The 21764-nt window shown below is 39.9% G+C and overlaps 2 protein-coding genes across 3 annotated transcripts; one reads left to right on the top strand and one right to left on the bottom strand.

Annotated features, from left to right (window-relative positions):
• The first annotated feature begins 136 nt into the window (after window positions 1-136).
• Window positions 137-5509, top strand: LOC134302345 (cytochrome P450 2G1-like). The gene is made up of 9 exons (XM_062987419.1): window positions 137-353; window positions 614-776; window positions 1533-1682; window positions 2167-2327; window positions 3247-3423; window positions 3520-3661; window positions 4039-4226; window positions 4406-4547; window positions 5199-5509. Exons 1-9 carry the CDS (start codon window positions 186-188, stop codon window positions 5378-5380), a joined length of 1473 nt encoding a protein of 490 aa, XP_062843489.1. The 5' UTR covers window positions 137-185; the 3' UTR covers window positions 5381-5509.
• Window positions 5510-7512: 2003 nt separating this feature from the next.
• Window positions 7513-14941, bottom strand: LOC134302673 (cyclin-dependent kinase-like 1). Of its 2 annotated transcripts, XM_062987848.1 has the most exons (11): window positions 14927-14941; window positions 14740-14827; window positions 12780-13041; window positions 11941-12062; window positions 11365-11437; window positions 10391-10481; window positions 9512-9712; window positions 9083-9165; window positions 8926-8982; window positions 8694-8846; window positions 7513-7689 (listed from the first exon to the last, which is right to left on the bottom strand). In XM_062987848.1, exons 3-11 carry the CDS (start codon window positions 12945-12947, stop codon window positions 7588-7590), a joined length of 1050 nt encoding a protein of 349 aa, XP_062843918.1. In that variant the 5' UTR covers window positions 12948-13041; window positions 14740-14827; window positions 14927-14941; the 3' UTR covers window positions 7513-7587. The 2 variants fall into 2 exon arrangements, with proteins under 2 accessions (XP_062843918.1, XP_062843917.1); XM_062987847.1 differs by lacking the exon at window positions 14927-14941 and having other exon boundaries at window positions 14740-14910.
• Between the last annotated feature and the right edge of the window lie 6823 nt (window positions 14942-21764).

Genomic DNA, 21764 nt, shown 5'->3' with positions numbered 1-21764 from the left:
CTGGTGTTTTCCAAACTGGTTAAAGTCTGTTAGATTTAGAAGGCAACATGTCCCTCCCTTTTTATCCCATGTACTGAAACTACCCTAGACTCCGTCTCTATAAAAGATAAACTGATGCATCCAGCAGAAGCTAAATAGTCCAAAAATAATTTCTACTGATACAAACTACAAATTTAGGACAAATCATGGATTTCTTTACCACTCTTATTTTGCTGTGTGTGGTCGTGATCCTCTTAACGTTGGTCAGATGGAGAAATACAGCACAGAAGCTTCCTCCAGGACCTCTAGCCCTGCCTCTGCTTGGCAATGTCCTCTCTCTGGACACCCGTGCACCTTTTAAAACCTTTGTGGAGGTACGAAAAAAATATCTTTACTATAATATATCTATGCAAGAGTTAGGATACTTTAAAGTGATTGCAGAGGATTGATAAATGCTTGCACATTAAGGATTTTAAATATTTCTAATTGAATATTTATTATGTTTCTTTTTAAAATAGTCTGGTTTATATTAATAAGTAAGTAGAACCTTGCACTACCAGGAGTAGGACAACACTGACTTACCACAGAATATAATATGAATATGCTGTAAATATTAAATATATATCTTTTACAGTGGAGCAAGACTTATGGAACTGTGATAACAGCATATTTGGGACCCCAGCGAGTGGTCGTCTTGGTGGGGTACGACACAGTCAAGGAAGCACTCGTTGACAGGGCGGATGACTTTGCAGGGAGAGGCCCGATACCATTCTTTGACAGAGTTGTAAACGGCTATGGTAAGACTTAAGACTTATTAAATATTATATAAGACTACTTGTATAAAATTGCCTGAGTATTATACGCTATCTAAAATATGTTGTCTTTAAATTAAATACGATTTGATGATGCAGTTTGATTTTCCTTCCATCCCCTACACTCGAAATCTTTGACATTCAATGCCCTTTGTCAAGAAATTAGTTCCCTTAAACGCTTAAACTCGGCTTGAGCTGTGCGGTAAGACGTCATCAAAGTGCGAATATGAGACGAATCTGCATTTGTGTGGAATAACCATCAAATTCACTCTGAAAGCTCCACATGTATCTGTGTTTAGCTGGATTTTCCTCCTGTTTCACTTTTAAACTTTTGTTACAGCTCGGGGAGTCTAAAATGCCTGTTAAAAAAAAAAGCTTAATGTGACTTAATGTGTTAAAGGAACGACACAGGAAGACTAAACCTCTCTTAATTATTACTGCTCATTAGTTCTCGCCACTAATGAAATTCCTTGCTTGTTGTTTTAATACAGTAAGTCACGTCAAGCTGTTTTAATTGTATTTTAGTGGTATTTATATTACATTTGTGTTACCCCATTATTTTACATTAGCCTAAAATATATGCAGTTCCACAGGACCATGAAACTTTTAAACTCAACGTCATTCCCAGAACCAACTGACGTCGAGTTTAACAATACCACTGTAGTTAGTACAACTAGTATGCAGTACCAGGCACAGTATATGTGATTTTTTTTTATGTGAGCTAATGTATTTATGTCTCAGGGCTCGCTGTCAGTAATGGAGAACGCTGGCAGCAGCTCAGAAGGTTTACAATCACGACATTAAAAGATTTTGGAATGGGACGCAAGAGGATGGAGAAGTGGATACAAGAAGAATGCCAATACCTGCTGGAGGCTATCAGAGAAACCAAGTGTGAGTAGCTTGAGTGGCACAGATATTAAATAGTAAAGATACATATATAGTCACCTTCCAATGCAGCACTGCTTTCACATCATCATCAGATGAAAATCTTCTTCCTCTTAAAGCTTCTTTGAGCGGTTCAAAAAGGTGGAAATCAGATGGCGCTAAATCTGGACTATAAGCGTCTCTCAGACACAACCGATTACTCCTCCCTCACCGTTTCCAACCAAAATATAAAAGTGCGGAAACTTTTTGAAGATCCCTCTTAATTATAAACAGTGCAACCCAATTAATAATAAAAAGTGGGTGGACAACAAGGCACTCAACACTCTCACCTCACTTATTAACATCTGGGAGCAATACAGAATAGCCAGTCCACCATCGGATGTGGCTAAAACACCCAAACCTAATTAGAAGGCGTGTCCACATACAGTACATTTAACCATATGACCTAAAAGCCCTTAACAGATGTATTGTCCATGTTTACTTCCTTTAGCCGATCCATTCGAACCCACGTTTTACCTCAGCCGAACGGTCTCCAACATCATCTGTGCATTAGTGTTTGGACAGCGCTTCAGTTATAATGACGTCCACTTCCTCCGCCTGCTCGAGATATTTTCGGAAGGACTGAAGTTTGGCAGCAGCACATGGGGGCAGGTAAAATGAACCCATTTCTGGAAAAGTTGGGACACTATGTAAAATGTAAAAATCTGTGATTTGTTAATTAATTCCACTGACCAACCTGATGGGCGGCACGGTGGCTCAGTGGGTAGCACTGTCGCCTCACAGCAGGAAGGTCCTGGGTTCGATCCCCAGGCGGGGCGGTCCGGGTCCTTTCTGTGCAGAGTTTGCATGTTCTCCCCGTGTCTACGTGGGTTTCCTCCGGGAGCTCCGGTTTCCTCCCACAGTCCAAAAACATGCAGTCAAGTTAATTGGAGGCACTAAATTGCCCTATAGGTGAATGGGTGTGTGTATGCGTATGTTTGTCTGCCCTGCGATGGACTGGCGCCCCATCAAGGGTGTTACTGTGTGCCTTGCGCCCATTGAAAAGCTGGGATAGGCTCCAGCAGCCCCCCCCCCCCCCCCCCCCCCCCCCGCGACCCTAATTGGATAAGCGGTTAAGACAGTGAATGAGTGACCAACCTGATTGTAATTTGTAAATATAAACAAATATTGAATTTGATGCCTGCGACACACAAAACATTGAAACTGAAGCAAAATAGAGTTAAAAGTATATAGAATATTTAAGTTAAGGGTGAACTGGTGACAGGTGAGGGTATGACTGGGTATAAAAGAAAGATCCACCAAATGCTGTAACATGTCCACCTGCTGTGGAGATTGGTGGGGGGAAAGTGTTACAGAATCATGTCCTTCTGCCTTGCCATTTAGTTCATATCTGATATTTTAAGACATGTTCACTTTGCATAAGGTGAAAATTTGGATTTTATAATTTAAAATTTGACCTATTTACATTACAATATTACAAAAGATCAATCTGGTCACTGGGAGATGTACTTCTAAGTGGGAAACCCGACATACAACTAGCTACAATTTGCTGTTTTCTCTCATCTTTCAGTTGTATAATGTCTTCCCATGGCTGGTGGAGCTTTTAGGAAGCAGGCATCTTAAAAAAATAGACAGTTTGAATGAAGTTAAGGTCTTTTGTATGAACAGAATACAAAAGCACAGTAAGAGTATCGATCCTGACGACCCACGAGATTTCATCGACTGCTTCCTTAACCGCCTTAACCAGGTAGTCTTTTTTGGCCCAAACGTTTCATAAATAACATGTAAGTACCGTGTCCTTGACATTGTATTTTATATTAAAAACATAAATTTTTTCTGACAGGAGAAGGACAATCCCAATACTGAGTTTACATATGACAACATGGTTGCCACTGTACTTGATTTATTCTTGGCTGGGACCGAGACCACCAGCCACACTGTCAGATATGCTCTTACGTTACTGGTCAAGTACCCTGAAATACAAGGTACAGTAAGTCCAGTCACCAGCAGTGGAAATGTTTATACAATAATTTATGTATTAAGTGTTTATAGGCAGTTGTAGCCTTGTAGTTAAGGCACTGGACTAGCAATCAAAAGGTCGCTGGTTCAAGCCCCACCACTGCTAGGTTGCACTGTTGGGCCCTTCAGCAAGGTCTTTAACCCTCAGTTGCTCAAGACGCTTTGGATAAAAGCATCTGCTAAATGCTGAAAATGTAAATGGTACCTACTGGTACCTAGGTGCCAGGGGTTTAGCAGTGGTTGCTCAGCGGTTAAGATACTGGTCTAGCAATCAAAAGGGCGCTGCTTCAAGCCCTACCATTGCCAATGGTTACCAAATTGTACTCACTGTACTACTCCTCAGAGCGCATGCAGAAGGAGATCGACGCTGTGATCGGACAAGACAGAAGCCCTTCAATGGAGGACAAGATGTCCCTCCCGTTCACAGATGCAGTGATCCACGAGGTGCAGCGCTACCTGGATCTTGCACCTTTTAACGTTCCCCATTGTGCTTTACGTGACATCACATTCAGAGGCTTCACAATTCCTAAGGTAACATGTATTTATGTATTAATTGAAATGCATTTCATTTTTATTAACCATCTAATCCTGGTCAGAGTCTCGGAGGGCCTGGGTCCACTGGGCATGACCCCAGGACACCATCAAATATGTTTGATGTGATACTGAATATAGTACAAAACGATTATGAGCATGTTGTTTATCTTCTGTAGGGCACCGTTATTTTACCCCTGCTTCACTCTGTTCTGAGGGACGAGGTGCAGTGGGAATCGCCCTGCGTGTTCAACCCCGAACATTTTCTGGACTCGGACGGCAGCTTCAAGAAGAACCCTGCGTTCCTGGCTTTTTCTGCAGGTAAATGCTGATGTTATTCCTCACCAAAGTGTTTCACATTTAACCCCAAAAATACAATCGATGAAACGAAGGCCGTGCATGTTCTGCAGCGTACCCTTTGTACTGTTTGTTTTTTTATGGAAATTCAGGCTGATTATTAACCTCATGTGGTCTCACAGTGTAAAGCTCAGTAGTGAAGAATAACCACTTCTGACAAGACTATACCGCCCACTGGAGTAGCTGTGGGTGTGTGATAGCACAAGATACACTCGTATGACCTTCATGGCCAAAGGTATACGGACACCCTTCCTAATAAATGTTTAGAACACACATTAACGCGCACAGGTGTATAAAATCATTCATCCTTCACTAATTGTCTGTTTTGCCACCACTTTATCCTGGTCAAAGTTGCAGTGGGTCTGATTCAATGGGTGACAGGCAGGAAACACCACGGACAGGTCGCCAGTCCATCGTTTACATTTAAAAATTTTTGAAAGGCACTTTTTTAATAAAATTGTATTATTATTATTATTTTATTAAAATATTCATAATTCCTCTTGACCGTGCATCCCGTCCCAGAATGCACTAGACATAAACAGCAGTTATATTGTACACACATTATATACAGAAAAACAGGCAACACGACACTGATATTGACCATATCACCCACAGGTAAGCGATCCTGCGTGGGCGAGTCTCTGGCTCGTATGGAGCTGTTCATCATCATCGTGTCCCTGCTGCAACATTTCACCTTCAGCAGCCCTGGTGGACCCGAGACGTTGGACCTGTCGCCCGAAATAAGCGGCTTCGCCAGCCTTCCCCGCAAGTACCAGCTCATCGCCACCCCCCGCTGAACACGCACAGCACAGCAGGGTAACGGTTCAGGCTTCATGATGCCAGAGCAAACATTCTAGGTTGCAGCTTAATGTTCACTTATATTATGCTTAATATATATATATATATATATATATATATATACAGTGTATCACAAAAGTGAGTACACCCCTCACATTTCTGCAGATATTTAAGTATATCTTTTCATGGGACAACACTGACAAAATGACACTTTGACACAATGAAAAGTAGTCTGTGTGCAGCTTATATAACAGTGTAAATTTATTCTTCCCTCAAAATAACTCAATATACAGCCATTAATGTCTAAACCACCGGCAACAAAAGTGAGTACACCCCTAAGAGACTACACCCCTAAATGTCCAAATTGAGCACTGCTTGTCATTTTCCCTCCAAAATGTCATGTGACTCGTTAGTGTTACTAGGTCTCAGGTGTGCATAGGGAGCAGGTGTGTTCAATTTAGTAGTACAGCTCTCACACTCTCTCATACTGGTCACTGAAAGTTCCAACATGGCACCTCATGGCAAAGAACTCTCTGAGGATCTTAAAAGACGAATTGTTGCGCTACATGAAGATGGCCAAGGCTACAAGAAGATTGCCAACACCCTGAAACTGAGCTGCAGCACAGTGGCCAAGATCATCCAGCGTTTTAAAAGAGCAGGGTCCACTCAGAACATACCTCGCGTTAGTCGTCCAAAGAAGCTGAGTGCACGTGCTCAGCGTCACATCCAACTGCTGTCTTTGAAAGATAGGCGCAGGAGTGCTGTCAGCATTGCTGCAGAGATTGAAAAGGTGGGGGGTCAGCCTTTCAGTGCTCAGACCATACGCCGCACACTACATCAAATTGGTCTGCATGGCTGTCACCCCAGAAGGAAGCCTCTTCTGAAGTCTCTACACAAGAAAGCCCGCAAACAGTTTGCTGAAGACATGTCAACAAAGGACATGGATTACTGGAACCATGTCCTATGGTCTGATGAGACCAAGATTAATTTGTTTGGTTCAGATGGTCTCAAGCATGTGTGGCGGCAATCAGGTGAGGAGTACAAAGATAAGTGTGTCATGCCTACAGTCAAACATGGTGGTGGGAATGCCATGGTCTGGGGCTGCATGAGTGCAGCAGGTGTTGGGGAGTTACATTTCATTGAGGGACACATGAACTCCAATATTTACTGTGAAATACTGAAGCAGAGCATGATCCCCTCTCTCCGGAAACTGGGTCGCAGGGCAGTGTTCCAGCATGATAATGACCCCAAACACACCTCTAAGACGACCACTGCTTTATTGAAGAGGCTGAGGGTAAAGGTGATGGACTGGCCAAGCATGTCTCCAGACCTAAACCCAATAGAACATCTTTGGGGCATCCTCAAGCGGAAGGTGGAGGAGTGCAAAGTCTTGAATATCCACCAGCTCCGTGATGTCGTCATGGAGGAGTGGAAAAGCATTCCAGTGGCAACCTGTGAAGCTCTGGTAAACTCCATGCCCAGGAGAGTTAAGGCAGTTCTGGGAAATAATGGTGGCCACACAAAATATTGACACTTCAGGAACTTTCACTAAGGGGTGTACTCACTTTTGTTGCCGGTGGTTTAGACATTAATGGCTGTATATTGAGTTATTTTGAGGGAAGAATAAATTTACACTGTTATATAAGCTGCACACAGACTACTTTTCATTGTGTCAAAGTGTCATTTTGTCAGTGTTGTCCCATGAAAAGATATACTTAAATATCTGCAGAAATGTGAGGGGTGTACTCACTTTTGTGATACACTGTATATACACACACACACACACATTTCTTTTAGCAATAAATCAAACTATAGAAAAATATAGAAAAACAATCTAGTATTAGCTAATTAGTTTTGAGACTTTTTGATGAGCTGGTTGTATTAATTTGTTTGTTTTGACACACACAGATAAATGCAATAATAAAATGTCATTTTTTATTATTATTGCTCTTCAATTTAATGGTCGGTCATAATAGTTCAAGGATTTCAATAATTTCTGTGCCTGCACTTATTTCTAAACAAATGAATAAAAATACAAATACTCAGATATGAAGTGACGCATGTGGCATGCAGAACTGTACCTTAGTCTATAAATATAGCTCTCACAGATACAGACACACATGCAAACAGGCATATAGATCAAATTTAATGTTCCTGTATCTAATCCCCAAATGCAAAACATCTGAATTTGACTGGTTGTGTCTGGTCAGATGTTGGGCAGATGGTGGTCATACTTGTGTTTGTACTTGTTCTTCAGCTCGGGTGCTGGGGAAATGTTGCTGCTAGTAAGCTGAGGCAAATACTGGGCCTGAAAAACATAAGAAGGTCGTGTGAGCTTTAAACAGGAGCTTGAATGCTCACAGTAGGGTCAGGTCAGAGAAACAAGTGATTGGATTGCCTCATGAGATAAGCAATCATTAAGTGTAGTGCCCTAATTATAGTACATAGGACCCATCTCTGGAGCCAGGCATAGACATGGTGTCTGGGTACAAGCACCTGGTGAACGGCAACCCACTGGACAGTTTTGGATCTGGAGTTGCTATATGACGACTAAACTATATATGGCGACTTTTATTAAGGTCTCTTTATTGGGCCGACTTCGGAATTCCTATTGGAAAACGACCCACACCGGGTGTGTAAATTCTCATGTTGTACAAACCTTCCTCAAAAAGGTAGCGCAGGAGTGAACACTGTCTAAACGTATGTAAATACACCCATTGATGGCAACAGTTTGTGGAAGGTACTTTCCTGTTCCAGCATTAGTACTAATTCAGGTTCCTAAAGACATAACTTACAGCATGGAGGAACTAAATGGCCTGTCCGTAATCCGATTAAACACCTCTGGAATGAATAGGAATGCTGACTGTGAACCAGGCCTTCATGTCTAACATTAGTGTCATAAATTCCCACAGAAACAATCCAAAATCTGGAAAGCCTTCCAAGAAAAGTTGAGGCTGTTATAGCAGCAAAGGATGGGGTTGGGCAACTCTATATTATTGCTTATGGTTTGGATGTCCAACAAGCTTATGGTATGGTGTTCACATATTTTTGGCTGTACCAGGTAAAGCTGGTAGAGTGAGTGCTGCAGAGCAACATGGATTCTTCCAGGTACCTTAAAAAATGGCAGAATTGCCCACTGCTGTGTGTGAGGTGCCCTGGAATAGACTGGCGTTCTGTTTGGGGTGTGCATAATGCTTGCACCCAGTGTTTCCGACTGCTGCCGTAACCATTGCAACCCCCCAGATAATGATCAAGTGGATTACACTGATAAAGCGATCTAGCTGTATATGATAGAAGCTGAATAAGACTCACCCCGGGAACTCTGCGTCTGCCGCCTTTCTCATGCCGCCTCACGGGCCTTTCGCTCTCCCTTCCCCATCCGAGCCCTGCCTCGTCCTGAAAGTACGGCAGCTCCAACAGCTCCTCACATGTCAGCCTCTCAACAGGGTCCATCACAAGACATGACTACACATACACAAGCCACGTCTAAATTAATTTGGCCAAACTACGGATATTTCATTCCTATTGAGTACACAAATTATACCTTGAGTACAGAAATGGCATGAGGCGATGCACCATGGAACCTCTTCTCCAAAGGTTCCTACAATAAGACACATTTATCAATTAAGAAATCAATAGTGATCTATCATGGCTTTGGTGTGTATTGTGGATGTACGTATGTGATGGGTGTGCAGGGTTACCATGGTATCTGGCTCTGGGATGCTGACTCCATTGAAGAAGGCGTTGGAACGGAATACCTGCTGATGTCGAGGGATCAGATCACCTAAAAGAATAAATATTCGTCCATATTTGTTATGTAATGCATGTAATTATTAAATATAGTTTAAAGTAATGAAGGTTAAAATGAATTGGAGCTTCAAATATAAGTCACACCGTTACATGGTCACAGACGATCTTGTGGAAAGCCTTCTCAAAAGAGTAAACGCTGATATAGCGACATATTAATGCCACTTCATTTTGGAATGGGATGCCCAACAAGCCCATTATTAGGTGTCTACATACTTTTGGCCTTTGGTAAAAAATGTATTTACATATTTTGTACGATGTCAACTTTTTTTTGGAACTGTGTTTGTAAATGTGCTGTTATTAGAAAAAATGTGTGACCATACCCAGCGTCTTGCGTATAAGGTAGAGCTGATCCACGTCTGATCGGCCAGGCCAGATCGGATACCCGTTCAGGAGCTCGGCGAAGACACAGCCCAGCGCCCACACATCTACCGGTGGGCCGTACTGTGTGTCACCCACCAGTAGCTCCGGTGCACGGTACCAGCGAGTAGCCACATAGTCGGTGTAGTCATCACCTGGGCCAGCTGTCACACACACACACACACACACACACACACAACCCTGAATGTTTTATTTTATTCATTTTAACTCTTAAATCACACAAGGCGATTGCAGTGGCACTCAGGACCTACAAATGCTCAAACGACCCATGGTAACAATACACTGAAACCCAAGAACAAGGCTGGTAAGAAGAGCTGTGAGCAGTGTTAACTGACTGGGAGGCCCTGACTTTCACAAATATATATTTATTTTCTCACAATCTAGTCATTTCCAATTCCCCAATTTTAAATTCCTCTGATGCTTACACAACACTGGCCATCACGTTATATGTGCAATCTCTGACCACTTCTTTTCACCTAACAGAGGTGGAGTCTCACAGACGGACTTGCTATGCTGCTCGAAGTTTATTCACCATTCATTCATGCAGACGCCTCGATCAGCCAGCAGAGGTCGCATTTGCAGCAGCAATGTGAGGCTTTGTTTACCAAAGCCTAGCAACCACCCTGTCCTATACAGGTGGGTGACTAAGTGTACAGAGCAACAATTGGGCTGGGGTCAGTAGTTGTATACCTGTTATTCATCTGTATGGTAGGTGTAGCTTCTAAAATCATTGAACGTATGCACCAGATACAGTAGGTATGCCTAATAAAGTGTGTGTGTGTGTGTGTGTGTGTGTGTGTGTGGTTAAGAGAGTAGCCTACTTAGGATGCGGGCAAACCCAAAGTCACACAGCTTAATGACCCCCGTCTTGGTCAGCAGGATGTTTTCTGGTTTCACATCTCGATGGATGCACTGTTGGAAACATTTTGAAACACACATGATGTTTATTAGATACTTTATTTACACCAGACTACAAGCTGTACACGTTTATGGCGTTCGGATAACAAGACACAGATTCAGTGCTCATGTTCGCCTGGCATTCAAATGTGTGCCAGTAGGCCAGCTGGCATCTGGTTTCACTTTTTCCTCACTCTATTGAAACCAGTACGCTGGAGCCAGCCAAGATCGGCATCTCGAGAGGAGATCGTTTTTTTTGGCTGAGCGTTGATCTCGCTCAGTGAAAACGCTGGAACTGGGCTGCGTTTACCTCTTCTGACTTCTGATCACATTACACCATGGACAAAAGTCTATGGACACCTGATCACGAACTTGCTGGGAAAACCAACTGGCGAATATAAAGCCTCCACTTTTCTATAAAGACGTTTTTAATAAAAGGCCCCAGTGTCAAGACAAGAAGTCCTGGCTCAAAATCGACCAGTTTTAAATGGAATAAACATCAGGGCTCTTTGGAGGCCAGTGAAGTTCAAACCACATGAAAGCATATAACTGATTTTATTTAATTGATTGATCTTGCACTGGGTGTGGCTGGAACACATGAAGTCAATCACTATTTGGAAGTCCACATACTTTTAGTCATATAGTGTATGAAAAACCTAATGAAATGAAAAATCGAAGCTACTAGACTAGTAATCAGAAGGTTGCCGGTTCAAGCCTCACTACCACCAAGTTGGACCCCTGAGCAAGGCCCTTAACCCTTAATTGCTCACATTGTGTATAGACATAATTGTAAGTGTGGTAATTTTTCATTCATAAAAAAAAGTGAGGTTGTGTGGTCTACTACTATAGCAAGTAAGAGAGGATAAAGCAACAAAAAAATCTATTGGTTGGTACTGACGTTGTGTTTGTGGCAGAAGTTGACAGCTTGAAGAGTTTGCCAGATGATGCTTTTCAGCTGGGCCTCAGGAACCCTACAGTAGCAGAAGCAGAAGGGTGTCAAAAAACAAACAAGCTGCACATCTTAGGTTCTGTTCCCTTCCCTTTTAAAAAAAATGGTGGGGACACTTTGGACTAAACACTACCACAGTAACGTAGTTGTCTCCTGTAGCAACAAGGCGCTTTTGTTTTCAGTGGGAGCTAAAGTTACCGTGATAAGGGACAGTGAAGCGAGCTTTTGTGGGCTTACAAGTGAAGCGAGAAGCGCAATTGGCTTAATGAAGTGACCTTCAGCTGTGTGGAACGTGGACGTGAGTCAGCCGGGAGGCTGTTGCTGTTTTGTATACTGTTTTGTAATGTGTAACAGCAATCTAATATCCAAAGCACAAATAAAAAAACAAAAAAACAAGTTAAATCAATTACAAAATAAATCTAATCCTTGTACTGTTGTAATTAAACACAGGTTGGTCAAAAAGAATTAGCAAATTACTGCTGTCCCAACTGTTTTTCCTAAAGTATGTAAACGTTTGAAACTGACCCTCTGGGATGCTTGTCGAGTTCATTGAGGACGGTTTGCTCGCAGAACTCAAAGACTAAGTGGAGTCTTCTCTTTCTTCTAAACACCTCTAGAAGGTTGACCAGGTTCACATGCTTTAACTGCTGCAGGGAGAAACAGACAGACAGAATAATTGATTATTAACGTAAGGTTAATAAAGTACGAGGGATATTCAAAAAGTTTCCGCACTGTGAGGGTGGGAGGTGAGCGTGTCCGAGAGACTGAGAGATGCTTATAGTCCGGATTTAGCACCATCTGATTTCCACCTTTTTGGACACTCAAAGAAGCTTCAGGGGGAAGAAGATTTTCATGTGATGATGATGTGAAAGCAGCGGTGCATCAGTGGCTACGCGCTCAACCAAAAACATGGGAAAATGCATCGGAAGGTGACTATGTAGAAAAACAAAGACATTTGTTTTTGAAATTCTTAATAAATAGAGTTGAAAAATGTGCGGAAACTTTTTGAAGAACGCTCATACATGCATTCCCCCTGCTATTACCTGGAAAGTACTGTTAAAATGCTTTATTACAGTGGTCAGTTTATTATAACTTTATGGTCATTTGGGGTCAGGATGAGGATGAGAGATTTTTTTATTTTCTATATAACTATTGACACAAGAGACACAATATAATTATTAACTATTAACACAATTTTTCTCCCTCTAAGTCTTAGGTATGTAAAAGACACTATATAAAGCGACATTACTGTTATTAATATTATCTCTGGCACTTCTTTGGCTGTGGTATTGGTAAATAAGATTTCAGCTTATTAAGCTACTGCTTTATTACTATCCTACTGGTTGATTGACTTTTAGGAATACCTTCAGCATCCTGATTTCCCTCAGTGCTATCTTCTTTATGACTGGGTCATCTTCAGACTCCACGAACTTTTTGATGGCCACTATCTGGCCTGTTTCCCTGTTGCGGCACTTGAACACAACTCCATAGGAGCCCTCTCCAATCTTAGCCAGCTTTTCGTACTTCTCCATCGTAGAGACAGAAGGCTTGAGATCATGGATACTAAACGATCATCTGGATGACTTGGATGCACAGGTGCACGTTCATGCAAATGTCAAGATAATCCTGCAGAGAAGTGGTAACAAACAAAACATTTAAAATGTTCTTCTATAGTGTACATTTATTCTATTATTTACCACTGTAATGGACTGTTTCAGCCACACCTTACCAATGTAAAGTTTGTTCGACAGTGGACAGTGTCCCCATGTTCCAACAGCTTCTAATTCATGAAATGGTTCTTGAATTACATCTAGGCCTCCAAATAAATTTCCTCACATGTAAGAGTTTGAGTTTTCTTCTGAACCTTGCCAAGAGACCACTGTTCCATGCACTTGTACTAGGTGTTTTGTTTTTTCGGTGCAGTAAAACTAGCTTTGAGTACACTACACGTGTGTAGATACTTAACCTGGTGTGGGTGTCAGCTGGGTTGAGTGGAACCGTGAAATGCCTTTTCCAAATCATTACCATACAATTTAAAGCATGATTTGTTTTTAGAAAATCGACTAGTATTTAAACTCGTTGTGTAGTCGAAACACCTACAATTAATAATTTAACAGGGTGTCCATATACAGTACTGGCTTAGAACAATATCAAAATATGAGGTCATGCCACAAAGTAAAAGAGCAGATAGATAGAAAGATAGATAAATAGACAGACAGGCAGACAGACAGACAGACAGACAGACAGACAGACAGACAGATAGATAGATACACAGATGGATAGATAGATAGATAGATAGATAGATAGATAGATAGATAGATAGATAGATAGATAGACAGACAGACAGACAGACAGACAGATAGACAGACAGATAGACAGACAGATAGATAGATAGATAGATAGATAGATAGATAGATAGATAGATAGATAGATAGATAGATACACAGATGGATAGATAGATAGATAGATAGATAGATAGATAGATAGATAGATAGATAGATAGATAGATAGATAGACAGACAGACAGACAGATAGACAGATAGATAGACAGACAGATAGACAGATAGATAGATAGATAGATAGATAGATAGATAGATAGATAGATAGATACACAGATAGATAGATAGATAGATAGATAGATAGATAGATAGATAGATAGATAGATAGATAGATAGATAGATACACAGATAGATAGATAGATAGATAGATAGATAGATAGATAGATAGATAGATAGATACACAGATAGATAGATAGATAGATAGATAGATAGATAGATAGATAGATAGATAGATAGATACACAGATAGATAGATAGATAGATAGATAGATAGATAGATAGATAGATACACAGATAGATAGATAGATAGATAGATAGATAGATAGATAGATAGATAGATAGACAGATAGATAGATAGATAGATAGATAGATAGATAGATACACAGATAGATAGATAGATAGATAGATAGATAGATAGATAGATAGATAGATAGATAGATAGATAGATAGATAGATAGATACACAGATGGATAGATAGATAGACAGATAGATGTATCATTACAAATACAGTTGCAGAAATTATTAAAGTCCCAAGACAGTCCTGGAATACATGTTCATTACAAGTGTATTACTAGTGTATTTAATAAACTATATATACATATAGATAGACAGACAGATATAAGTTTATTAGATACACTTGTAATGAACATGTATTCCATGTCTTGGGATTTGAATCATTTCTGCAATCTACACTATGTATAAAATGCACAATTACAAACCTGTGAAAAAATCAAATGCATTATTAATATCTGGACTTTTATACTTACCCTAATAAGAAATACTTGAAGTGCTCACAATCTTCTAGGGAAATGTCCATACAGGCCAAAATTCGAGTTAAAAAACAGTTTCTCCATCCTAATACAGAAATGCACAATTTAACAATAATTTGTTCTATCCGCTTAGCTTTAGTTCCACACTGAATCTAACAAACAAGAGCGTCTGAATATTTTCTACCTTCGTTTCAAATTAACTGTCGTCTGTTTTTCGTGTTTTTCTTATATTACTTCGATAAATTAATAATATTTGTTGTACATTTTGTATGTAAAGTCCTGTTTAAAGAAAAATAGATTTTCTTATAACCCGCACTGGCCTCCTTTTAACGTTCTAATGCATCTTATCTGAGGTAAATTCCTCTCAGCTCACTTTAAGGTTGCGTCCCAAATACTTTCCTATCTCACATAAAGGGCATTACTTGAAGTGTACACTGCATTACTTATAAGCGCATGACCAGGCTATATAGTGCAATCATATAGTGAGTGTAAAGTCATTTGAGATACAACCTTAACCGTCCGCTCGCTACTAGCAGCGCGCGCGTCATAGCAACGCGGCTAGTAACGCACATCCGGGCCACTAAGGCACTCAACAGGTTGCTTTTAAACAGGGCCGCATACAAAATGTAACTTCATTAAATATACAAGTGCACTAGATAGGGTTCAAACTAAAAAAAAATACTAATAGTAAATAAGTTCATTTGAATTGAGTTTTAAATTTTGAATTGAATGAATTGAAATTAATTTTAAAATTCCCCAGCCGGCAGACAGGTCTCTTTCTGTGTGGAGTTTACTTTTACTAATCAATTTACGTTGTGTTAAAATTTTTCATGTCAATATATAATAAAAACTGATATATATATATAATAAAACTCGATATATATAAAATGAAATTTGATATATATGGAATGAAAACTGATATATATAAAATGAAACTTCATATATATAAAATGAAACCTGATATATATAAAATGAAACTTCATATATATATACAGTATATATATATATATATATATATATATATATATATATATATATATATATATAATGAAACTTGATATATATAAAATGAAACTTGATATGTATAAAATGAAAACTGATATATATAAAATAAAAACTGATATATATATATATATATATATATATTAGTTTATATAATGCATTACTTAATAATTAATTAATAACAGTTTATTAATAATGCAGTGGTATTGTTCCAAATATAGCTGAATAAATATATTAAAATACTCATGCCAGGCAAACACTAACATTTAAGAATAGTTGTTTCTGTTAGAATGGGCTGTATTAAATCCAGCTGAGTCACGTGTGATTTGACGTTCAGTCGCAAGGGGGCAGCAAAGCTCAACGATTATCCTCAGTTAGATCCCAAAGTGACCCAATACTCAAGTATACACCCTATACACACACTAACACGTGATCACACTCCAGTTGAAATCAAAAGCTTACTTTCTCTTCTTTTTGCAATAATAATAAATAAATAAATAACATTAAAATAATCACCGCCATTCATTCAGAACACACTTTAATATCCTTCTACAAATTTCTGAGCAGTGGAAGGAACCCACGCTGTCACATCAAATTTAATCTTTGCAAAAGCGTCTGCATTTCATTTATCTACACATGGTTATTTATTTCATCTTGGCTGCAGACATGAATAAAAAGTGACTGCACTTCTTAAGAGACTGTCCAAACATTGCCTGCAGATTTACATTTCAACTGACAGGCTCATAAACCTTCCCTAGAACTGCACTATATATGATGGACCCAAAAATGTCCAGTAGAGCTTCATGGCTCAACAACAATCCTGAGTTTTATTAGAGCTGAGATTTATATATTCTCAATGTCTTCGACTTCCATTTATATGAGGAATTTGACAGGAGTTTCATTCCATTTCAGTTTACCAGTGAGCATTTGAAGGTTGAGGGACTTGCACAAGGGTCCACTGACAGCAACTTGATGGTGACACGATTTTACAGTCCAGTACTTACCAGCTAAACTCCACTTCTGTTGTTAATGGGTGCTCACACTACTGCCTGTAGACTTCTTTTATATTGGACTGACCATAAACTTAGGTTAAAGCGACTGCCTTAACTTTGCATATAGAGTTCTACTGTAAGTTGCCCATCCTGCCACCAACTGCCAATATTTGCATTTTAAAGGACTGACCTTACTTAACTATTTTAACTCACTTCCCTAACAACTGCCCCTCCCATTCTTTCCATACTAACAACCGTTTTTCTATTTCAAGAGACTCAATTCAAAACAATAGTCTAATCTATTATAAATATCTGCCCCATCTTCCCCATTGGTGTCATTAATAAGCTATTGCGCAAATAACTACTTATAGATTTGCAAAATAAGTGACTTCCCAAAAGCTGCCCTCATACTTTCATTATAAGTAACTTCCCGTATAATTGCCCGTTGACTTTTAAGTGGCTGCCGCAAATTTTCACTGTAGACTTGCGATGTGAGCAGCTGCCCAAACTGTACCTGTATATTTCCATTGTAAGCTGCCCAGACAACTGCTAATCGAATTTCATTATAGTAAGTGACTGTACCGACATCTGCCTCTGACTTCTCTCCCTGTAGCCGCCCATTAAAATTAGTGCCCAAAATTTTGCTTAAAGACATTCTTCATATTATGGATCTGCCCCAACAACCATTAAAAGCCCATTATAGCTAACTGCCCCAACAACCGTCCTTAAAATTCCATTATTAATCACTGCCCCAAACTCTCACTATTGACTTCTGTCATAAGTTACCACCCAATTAACTGCTTATAGACTCCAATATAGACTTCAATTCAAAGTGAATGCCAAAACTCTCACTCCCTGCAGACTACTGTTGCAAATTACTGCACAAAAGAACTGCTTATGCTTAAATAATAAGGAATTTCACCAGCAACCGGCCTTATGACTAACTGACCACAAACTGTCATTATAATTGAGTTTAGTTGTTTTTGTTATTTTAGACATAAGTTAATTTGGGGTGTTATTTAGGGTGTCACATACAGTGCGAGCACCAATGTCAGGATGTTAGAATTTAATAGCTTTGGGGCGTATCATGGTCGTACTAAATGCGAGTTTTCACTTATGAGTAACATTTTCAAAACACAGCGAGCATGTGTCTGTCAAAAAAGAGAGAAAACCCTATTTAAAGCTACTTATTCTAAAATGCCTGACATGTGCCATGATTCACGACCTGAGTCATCGTACTTAGATGAATGTGAAACTGTATTGCTACAATGATTTGACTGTTGCAGTTTTGCATATTTTTCAAAACAAATTATCCTGCCCATGTTGATTTATAAAAAGAGGGTATAGTCAACAGGTTGTGTGTTTGTGCCTGTGTTAAACATGACCTGAATGGCTAGCCCATTTTAGATGCACTGTATAGCCACTCATCATGGGCTTATTGGCCATCCAATTCCAAAACCACGAACATTAAAATGGAGTTAGCCCATACTATCATATATAACAGCCTGCATTTCTCTCAAGTGTGTGAAGGGATATTTATACTGTATATTTATTTATACAGTATATTCAGTTCATCTCAAAGGTGTTTAATGGGTTTGTGGTGTAGGCCACTGGAAGTCCGACACACCTCTCACCAAACCATGTATTTATGGACCCTAAATATACTGAGTTCAGCTAAACCACCTGAACGTAATAATTAAAAGGTATGTCCACATACCAATAGCTATGCCATTTAACAGCTGTCTCAGCATGGGATTTGGATCAGTTTGACTGGAAACTTTCATTTTGTATCATACCTGGAAACTATTACAGCTATCCAGCACTCTTTTTGGATATGTCCAAATTTTCCAGCATGTACCAGGTTAGTTGGGTAGCGCTGGCATACAGCAACTAAAACATCTTCACAGATGTATGATAGGGTTAGGATTAGACCTCTGGACCACATTTTTATAAACAGCTTTAGTGCTGCTGGTCAGTGTGCTTTGGCTAACTGTCTTTAAACATAGTTCAAGCTTTCTGGTAGACAGAAGTACGTTTTTATCCAAGATTTTTCGAACCAAATTGCCCCTTTTTGCTTTAAAGCATTGCATGACATGATACTATGTTGGTAGCATCACTACATTTTACAGTGCAGATGATGTTATGGGGTTGATTTGTCTTGTTAGATCTGTAGCTTAGAATATGCACCAAAATTCTTCTTCCTTATACTGTAGGTCGTTATTGTTGATGGCAGGCAGAGTGACACTTGGTGTTGCATTTCTAGTGGTCTACCATATATTTAATACACCATGTGGTCAAAAGTACCCCTTCATTCTTCTAAATAGGCTTTCCTCAGGATGTTTGAGTGTACTCATTAATTTGACAAGAAGGACTTGCTTGTTGTTGATGTTCTAATTTATCTCAAAGGCTGTTTGATGTGGTTAAGGACCAGACCTCGCTTTGTCCTCGGAAGCTCAGTCATGGGTCTTTCCCAGACCGGTGACACAATGCAATAGTCCATCCAGACAGTGTGTGTAGGCAAGAAAGTTTAAGATACAGACAAAACTTCACCATGCGATCTGCCATAAATTCACTTTGCTATAGGCAAGTTCTGCACTGTGTGAAGAGCAGATGTTCACACAGTCCGTTAGTCTCATTTCCTGGGCGGAGAACTCTCAGCTCTATTAGTGAGGTAACAGAAACCAGAAAAAAGGAAGAGGCAAATATGAGAGTGAGGGGGACAGACGTTAGAGGAGAGCTTTCTGAACTGATTTCTTTTATGAGTAAGTTCTGACTGAGTAAGGGTAGAAAAAAAAGAGAGTTCCTTAATCTGATAATAAGTAAGTCCTGAGAGCGAGAACCAGAGAGGCTGACTGTAAGACTGTTAGAGTACAAAAGAGAGAGAGAGAGAGACAGAGAGAGAGAGAGAGAGAGAGAGAGCGTGAAGGGAGGTGTGAAGAGTGCTTTATCATAACTTGAGGCATAAAAGTGGATGAACAGAAGAGAAACAGAAGAAGAAAAAGAGAAAAAGGCAGTGCAACCTGATCCCGGGGCTTGCACGTTGCTGACAGAGTGGACGCTCGTAACTTTGTCAGCTCCTGCTGTTGCTAGAGACGCTACATTTTCATCTAATCCAGCTCCCTTCCTGAGTGCTGCTTACTTTAGTCTTCTGTTTCCAAAGTTGGTCTATTCAAACCTGCGGCAAGGTCATTTGCTGAACCAATTACAGAAAACTACAAGGTATTTTCCAAAGGGAGCCATTGTCCTTTCGCTTCCGTCATCCACCAGCCGGTGAGGGGTGTTTGTGTGTACCTAAAGCAGTGGAGAGAGGCATGCTGGATGTGTTTATATCTCTTTGTGGTGACCCACGACAGGATCCGTGCTTGAAACATAGGTACTAGTGCATTTCTGTTTCTGTTGAACTTGTATAGTATTACCTTACTGTCATATTTTAGATGCTTTAACTGGTGTTTCAAAATGATTTTAATCTTTACTATGGACAATTTTGACACTATGTTTTGACAATATATTGCTTGGTCATCTGTCATTAGACTTACATCAAAAGTGACCGTCCCAACAACTGCCAGTAGATCTACATAATAAGTGGATGCACATATACTACTTCGAAGGGGTTTTCCTACCTATCTATAGACTGCTCTTAGATTTGCATAAAATGTGACTGTCCCAACACTGCTGACTACACAGCTGTGCATAGTTTCATTAAGTAAATTCACCTCTAGACCCTAGATTTTCATTACAAGTGGCGACCGCAACAGCTGCCAATGGACTTCAATTAAAAGTGACTGTACAAAAATACTAGTCCATTTCTGAACCACACTCGTAGTCTAGAAGACTGCTAGACTATATTCTGATATATGCTTTTAGATGCTTTAACTGGTGTTTCAAAATCTCAATTCACCTAATCTGATTTTAATTTTTTTACTATGACACTGCATTGACAGTATATTGCTGGGTCAACTGTCATTAGACTTACATCAACGACTGCCAGTAGATCTACATAATAAATAGATGTGCACATACTACTTCGAAGGGATTTTCCTATCTATCTATAGACTGCTCTTAGATTTTTATAAAAGTGACTGTCCCAGTATTACTGACTACACAGCCGTGCATAGTTTCATTTTAAGTAAATTCATCTCTAGACCACAACAGCTGCCAATAGGCTTCAATTAAAAGTGACTGCACAATGACTACACATAGACTTCAACTAACTTTTGGTTAATACCCCATCAATCTGGATTAACCACCTATAGATTGCCCTTAGATTTTCATTACAAGAGACCACCTCAATAACTGCCAATAGACATCTACTAGAAGTGGCTGCCTAATGTTCCATCAACCTTCTCAACCACCTATAGACTGCACTTAGATTTTCATTATGATTGACTAAATAAAACCGTCTAAATCAGTGGTCCTCAACTTATACAACGAGCATAATATTTTGCTGCAACGAAACTCTCGCACCTAGGGGAGATAGGAGACAATAACACCCGAAGTGTGTTCCTTATGTCCAGTCTACTCCGTACCTTTGTTTTGGTTGCTGACTTGATTTGGTGACTGAAATAGGTGCGTGTCAAACTCGCCAAGAGGAACAGACGAATGTTTCTTCTTTTTGAGCGGCCCGGTAATAAATGACCCACGGACCGTGTCTTGGAGGCTGGGGACCACTGGTCTAAATAACTGTCCAAGGACTTACATTATAATTGACTGTTTCGACAACTTGACCCACCGTCAGCTTCAGCAGTGCTACCGTTTGGCCGGTCGTCTACGCAGACATGACTGGAATGGCCGAGGCTCTGCGATGGACTGACGCCCTGTTTAGGGTATTCCTACCATGTACCCATTTTTTCCCCAGTTTAACCAGACCTGCCGTGAGTCTACCAAGGATATAATGAAAAGGAAATAAAATGTTTTAACAGCTGCCTAAACACTTCTGTTTTAAATGACTGGTCCAAAAACTTCCCAACAACTGGCTGTTGATTTCCATTATAAATGTCTACACCACAACAACTCGCCATAGACTTGCAT

This window comes from Trichomycterus rosablanca, chromosome 25, assembly GCF_030014385.1.
Source record: "Trichomycterus rosablanca isolate fTriRos1 chromosome 25, fTriRos1.hap1, whole genome shotgun sequence".
In the NCBI taxonomy this organism is placed as follows: Eukaryota; Metazoa; Chordata; class Actinopteri; order Siluriformes; family Trichomycteridae; genus Trichomycterus; species Trichomycterus rosablanca.
The sequence above is the reverse complement of the archived record's forward strand: the minus strand, read 5'-3'. Positions and strand labels throughout refer to the sequence as shown.